Source organism: Rattus norvegicus, chromosome 19 (assembly GCF_036323735.1).
Source record: "Rattus norvegicus strain BN/NHsdMcwi chromosome 19, GRCr8, whole genome shotgun sequence".
NCBI classification, from domain to species: domain Eukaryota; kingdom Metazoa; phylum Chordata; class Mammalia; order Rodentia; family Muridae; genus Rattus; species Rattus norvegicus.
The window spans coordinates 35,780,054-35,786,642 of record NC_086037.1 but is presented as its reverse complement, the minus strand read 5'-3'; the positions used below and the strand labels follow the sequence as shown (position 1 = coordinate 35,786,642).

Sequence of the window (6,589 nt, the reverse complement as noted above, 5' to 3'; positions counted from 1 at the left end):
GGTACAAACAGAGAGCGATGGGAGATGGATAGCCAAGTGGCACAGGAAAGGGCTAACAGGAAGAGGAAGAGGTGGGGACCAAGGTGAAAATGGGTTTCAATGCCAGCCTCAGAAGCAGGGACCCAATCCTACCAGGGGCCATGTAGAGCCATTGGCTCCTTGTTGGGATTCAGATTTGGGCCCCAGTGGGGACCCACAACCCCCTGCCCTCGACCCAGTTAGTGGAGTGGAATGGAACCTGTATGCCCCTGTTTCCAGACCAGAGAATCATTGGGTCCCCAATGACTGGGACAGGAGGGACTCTTAGAGACGTTTAGACTCCTCTCTGCCTTTAGACAGAAGGGCAGCCTGAACGTAGGGAGACTTACCCAAGTTACCCAGGAGGAACTCAGCTTGGTGGTTCCCCAGCACCAGAGGTCCTGCACACTAGACCTTGGAATGGTGCTGCGCTTAGGGAAAGGAATGGACAGCATTCAGGAAGTTCTCTGAGCTCCAAGGTGTTCTGGGAGCATTTGCATTGGTAGCAGGCTAAGCACAGGCTGTAATCCTGGAACAGTGAAACTACACTTAGGATGGTAAGCTCAGACAGCTGAGTTGTTGCAAGGTTCCGTAGCAAAGACTCTCTTGTCCTTGACCTGTCTTTCCCAGAACAAAGCTCTCTTATCAAAAAGAAAAAAGAAAGAAAAAAAATTCACCTTTTTAAAAATTTAATTCCCTAAGGCCCCTCTCACCAGAACTGTGAGAATGGAAGAGACCGGCGGTTCCACTACATTCCCTCGGAACCCCCTTTTGTCACCTACGGCCCCCTCGGTCCCTAGCCCTGTGAAGGGCGCTGCTGCCAGAAGCACTTTAAGCTGTGCGGTCGACAAAGAGGAGCTGGGTTCCCAGGACTGCTGTGCTTGTGAAGCGCTGGGGATGGGGTTGGGGGCAGGAGACAGAAATGCCAGAAATTTTGCCTGCGGTGGTGTTAACCCCTGCTTTCCCCACCCCTCACTCAAGAACCACTGAAACTCAAAACTGAATCTCAACCCAAAAAAACCCTGGAGGAGGGCCCAGTACCACAGGAACCCACCGGGTCGCGGATCTCAGTCCTGGACCCTTGGCTTCCGCCCGCTTCTGGCGTTGCATCACCCGCGTTCAACACAGGGTCAGCTTTCCAGACTTAAAACGAAGTCGTTTATTTCAATTTTGCTTTGCACATTATGTTTCGGTACAATCAAAACTTCTGGACGAACCCCTTTAAAATCCTACGAATGAGCGCAATCGCAAGTCTGGCCGCCGCCGAGGTTGTTTGGCGGGTGGACCTCAGGTTCAGAGGCGCTGGTACAAAGTGTAAGGTGCTTCGGGAGCCGCGGAGCGGAGAGAGCTGGAGACATCCAAGGAAAGTAGGCGTGAAGACACTGTCACGCGGGGCAGGCGGGTTCGAGTACTAGAATTGGGAATAATTCCTGATGCATTTGGAATTGAGGGAGGGCAACAGATTGCTTCCAGGCTCTCAGTCACGGCTAGTAGGATTTGGGTCATATATCTCACATTGCACCAAAGCAGGGGACACAGGGAAGGCAAAGCGAGCCTGCTGCGGGAGACAGCGCAGAAATGGCTTTGTGAAGAAGGCCTTGTGCCCTGGCCTCTCCTCGCAGCTTCCAAGTATCTTGTTTTTCCGCCCACCTCAACCTCGCAACCCGGAAAAGGCGAAGTTCAGAAAGCTGTTTCAGAAAAATAAAAGTCCCACTTTGACTTTATTGGATTAAAGCAAAATTAAAATTTGGCTATTCACACGTATGTTACAGAGGAAGAAGAGTCCCGAAGAACCTCCTTGGCGTTTGGTGGAGCCACAGAACACGGGGCATTGACAAGCATCAGAGAACAAACACCAAGCAGCCTTAGATTTCACGATCACTCCGAACAGGACAGAAATACGGAATACAGCCAGCGTCCACCTGGAAGAGCTCTTCGTGTACAAATGATACGTATTTATGTATAGTTAAACCAGTCACCACGAAGGTGAGTCTTTCGTCCGCTAATAAGCGGGGGATGAATTCTCTCCAGCTTAACTGGCGCGGTGTTTGAAGAGCAAAATCTGTTTATTAAAACTACCTGCCCCATTCAAAAACAAACAGAAACCAAACTGACCCCCTCTTCGAACTGGGGCAGGGGGGCATACTAAGTTTCAGTAAGTGGCAGGGTTCAGAGGGGGATCGGGTCGGGAGAAACATTTCACATTACTTCGTTAATTGTTAGGGACATGGACGTGGGTAAGGAACCATAATGACAAGGCAAAGTCTCTTCCTCGATTACTGCAACTGGCTTGGGGGAGGCGAGACTAATTTTGGAAACGGGAGTGTGCAGAGCTAAGCGAAATTTACTTCTCTTAGTAAGGGAGCGGACGAAGTTGGACCGCGGGCGGCGCGCACCTTGGTACCCAGTGTAGCTAGGAACACGTAGGAAGTTTCCGGTGTCGCCGCTTCCTCGCCCTGGTAATTTTCGGCCTCTTTCTCACTCCCCTCCTGCCTCTCTCCTGCCTCCATTCCCGATACGAGCCAGTCAGAGGGGAAACACGAGGAATCCAGAGAAGGTTGAGTACTTCCAGCCCCCCATCAAGTTCCCCCGCTCCAGCTTGAGGTATGCTCGGTCGCCTTTCTCCATCTGGATGAGGACGCCGTTGCTGGCAGCCTCGCGTGTCACGTCTTGGTCGCCGGCGAAGGCTGAAATCACCGGCCAACCGTTCAACATGAGGCTCACCTGAGAAAGAAAACGACCTGCATCAGAAGCTCCACCTACGCGGGTGACCCAACCTAGGCGCTTGGCTAGCAGCCACCAAGGCTTGGTGAAGCACGAAGTGTGCGGGGCCGTAGAGGGCTTGGCTGCTCGCTGCGAGGCTCTAACAGGAACCCACACTGTATCTAGTTATCTAGAAGGGTCTGCCTATCCAGAACCGGCGGTCAGGCTCCTTCCAGTTTCTCAAAGGAGCGCACCAAGCGAATCCCGATTGGACATGATCCAATTTAGTGAACCCGCAGGTGGCTGTAGCGTCCTGAGACCTTTGGCCTCTCGCCAGCTTGCCGCGAGCAACTCTGCTCCCCGCGCGTCCTGAATTACTAAACAAATACCTTCACCCGGGGCCTCTCCCGGGGTCTGTGGTCAGAACAGATTAGAAGCGGCCAGGAGTGGCTGTCCGCAATTCCGAGGGCTGCGAAACTGCACTAGAGCTTCGTTCCCAAGTCACCCGCTGAATTCTCGCCCTATCCATCTCTGCCGCGCCCGCCATCGCCTGTTTGTGCCCTTGCAGTGCCAGCGTCGGCCTAGGGCCAGGCGCCCTGTCCCCAGTCGCGTTTTGGGCCTCTGCGGGTGCTCTAAGGAAACGCAGACGTCTTTGGGGACCTGGTGGGTGCTGGCTCGGACGTAGTGGCCCCGGAGGGAGTTAGCACCACCACACCCACCTCGACCCTTTTCTCTGTCCACGCTACGAGATTCAAGTTTAAAATCAAGTCTGCAAAGGAAGGGTGTGGGGTTAGAGAATGAGATTCTGTCCGCGGTGGGGGAAAAAAAAAGCGGAAAAGCAGGCAGAAAGGCTTTGGGCTGCAGCGGATTGTTGAGCCTAGAAAGCGAGCGTGGCAGAGACCGTATAAAGGCCCTAGCTGTCTGTGAGGCTAACAGCCCTTATAGAAAGTCCCTAAAGTCCCTAAGGAAAACCCAGGGATCTTTACAAAAGGGTTCAGAAGGAGAAGGCAGGAAACTGTCTCTGGGGATGCTTTCAGGAACCTTGGACAGCTTAAGGGGCAGTGCAAGCCAAAGAACCATGTAGGAGGCCCCGCTACCCGTCCCCGGAGCAATGGGGACTTATGCCACTGATTTCTGCCGCTTGCTTCCACAGAGCCTCCGACAGATCCCTACTGCCAGGACCCCCTCTACCGATACCCTGGCCCCCAGGTGACAGCTGACCTGGATGGTCTGTCTGTTGTAGACTTTCACCACGTGGAAGTTAAAACTGTAGATGCCTTTGCGCGGGGCGATGAAAGTGCTGCGTTCTGAGTCAAAGTTGTTCCCGATGTTCACTAGTACCTATAAGAAGACAGGAACGAAAAAGGGGTAGACCGGAGTCCGCCCGAGCATGGCCTCGCGCTTCTGCAGAGCCCCTGGAGAGTATATCCCACATTCGTCTTCCACGCTATCCCTGTCACCCCCTCACCAATCCATTCTGGATGCTGCAAGAAAACGGGAAACTCACCTGGTCGAAGTAGATGATCATGGTGCGATTACTCATCTCGGACGGCTCATGGTTGGTGCTCCTGATGGCAGAGAAAGCCACCTTGGCGCTGCCCGAGCGCACAGAGATGCCCAGAGCAGTGCCCGTAGGGTCGGACGTGGGGTTGGAGTCACACACCACCAGGCACTTGCCCTCCAGGACGATGGGTTCTGTCTCATTCTGCCCGCGGGCTGGGCCTGCCAGCCACGCAGCCCCCAACAACAGCAGCTCCACGACGCCCAGCATCGCGCCTCCGGCGCCCACCCCGCCCCCCACCCCGGGGGCTGCCAGCGCCAGCCGCCCCCCTCCCCAGCCCTGCTCCGAAGCCCCCTCCTCAGCTCTGTGCGCAGCTCTGCCAACGCCTCCCGGGCCACTACGCCTCTCCCTCGCACTCCAGAACAAATGTCCCCGCGCGCCGTGTACCCGGAGCCCCGCCCGGGCCTCAGGGGTGCTGCGGCCGCCCAGCCGCACTTGGATGCATAGCCTCTGCTGCCTGGTCCCCGCTGTTGCCGCCGCCTCCTGTCCGCACTCGCCGCTGCTGCCGCCGCCGCCGCTCTGAATTATTGATGCAGCGGGCGCTGCAGCCAGAGCGGGCGGAGAGCGCGCGCCGGGCACAAAGGCGCGGACCAAGCCTGGCCCCGCCCCCGCCCCTCCCAGCCAGCCTCCCTGAGCGGCCCCGCCCCACCTCCGCCGAGGCCCCACCCCCTAGCCAATAGCGACGCACCGCGCTCCCCGCCGAGCCAATGGCTGCCCTGTCCGCGCGCGGCCACCTGACCTAGGGCGCCGTTGTTATTAGGAGCAGCGAGGCGGGTGGCGCGCGGCAGCGGGGCTGGGCTCCGGCCCGGAGTCAGCGGAGGGAGCGCGCGCGCGCGCTCCCCGACAGTCCGCCGCAGCCACTCGCCCGGAGCCTTTTACTTGGCCGCGTTGCCCACAGCTACCTCGACCTCGCGTGCCGGGTTTGCGAGCTTTCAGGTATGAGGTGGCGCGCGGCGGGTCGGTAGTGCAGGATCGCGCGGGCTCAGGGGCGCGGCGTGGATGTGGGGGGCGGGCAGGAGCGCCCCCCCGTGGGCACGAAAGCGCGGGGCAGCGACAGCCACGGGCAGGTTAAGGGCACGTACGTGCGGGGCGGGGCCTGCGTGGCGGCCTGGGGCGCACGTGTCGCGGGAAGTGGAGTGGACATCGGGGGCTCTTCTGGGGAGGACGTCCGAACCACCCGGAGTCACGCGTGGACTCTTTCGCTCGAGGGTAGGTGTGCAGATCGGCCAGACGGGCTTGCGCCCCGTCACCGAAAGAGCTGGTAGTTTTCTCCTTGGTTCTTGGATCCTGTTTTGCGTCCGCACCCGCGCCCGCACCCGCGCGAGTTCTACGTCCTTCCCGCCTATCTCGTCCACCGTAGACTTAAACCACACACGAATTCGGTAGACAAAGTGAAAATACATCCTCGACCAGTGTGAGATGAGGAGAGGAGCTGCGGGGGTGGGCCGGTCCCTCACCTCGCGGCGGGAACGCAGACAGGTAGGCCGAGGCCCCGGAGAGCCACGGACCTTGCCTGGAATCCAGACCAAGCGAGCAGAGTCGGTACTTGTGCTGGAGCTCATCAGTGGCTACCTGTCGTGGGAACCTCTTGTGTGCCGCTATGCAGGCCATAGGCTATTGGTGCTGAGGTGGCCTCCGGGAGTAAGGCAGGCAGCTTTTCCCTGGCAGGCCTCTAAATCTGGGGACAGCCTCACCTAGCTGCATCCCCAGCCTCTTCTGTTTCTGGGAGGTGTTTTTTAGTAGCAATTTAAAGAGTTAATGGAGGAGACCTAATACGTTCTCTTGTCTCTCCGACTAGAAATAAGGGGCGAGAACGGGATAATGAAGTACAGTTTTAACCCTGAAAGGCCTGGAAAACACCCACGGAGCCCTAACCTTGGCCTGGCAGTATCCTAGACACTAGCCACTCTGATGGCCCCTAGCACTTGCTCAGTGATGCCCGATCAGGTGCAACCGAGAACAAGACACTAGGGTGGAATGGGGGTGGGAATACCGTTTTCGTGGAGGACACATAAGGGAAGATTGCCTTCACCCAGGTGGTTGCCAGCCTGTTCATCCTGTCCTCTGATGAGGCTTTGGTGAGCAGTGCCCACTGCTGGACTACCAACCCGATGTCAGGAATCCCTCAGCTTCTAGTGGCAAATCCCTCGCTCTGCGGTTTACAGCTGTGCCTTTTTGCATGTACATTCTGCAGATGTGATTAACCGGCCCATCCTTTGTTTTCTACTCTGCTTTTGAAACTCAGCCCTTCTTTTTCCTGACCCTGTGAGCCCACCTAAATACGCTCAATGGAGGAACCTCCCACAT

General features: G+C 57.2%; 1 protein-coding gene across 1 annotated transcript; it reads right to left on the bottom strand.

The window, feature by feature from the left end:
- Positions 1-682: 682 nt before the first annotated feature.
- Cbln1 (cerebellin 1 precursor) lies at positions 683-4,492 on the bottom strand. The gene is made up of 3 exons (NM_001109127.1): positions 4,229-4,492; positions 3,943-4,062; positions 683-2,742 (listed from the first exon to the last, which is right to left on the bottom strand). Exons 1-3 carry the CDS (start codon positions 4,490-4,492, stop codon positions 2,545-2,547), a joined length of 582 nt encoding a protein of 193 aa, NP_001102597.1. The 3' UTR covers positions 683-2,544.
- Positions 4,493-6,589: the final 2,097 nt, after the last annotated feature.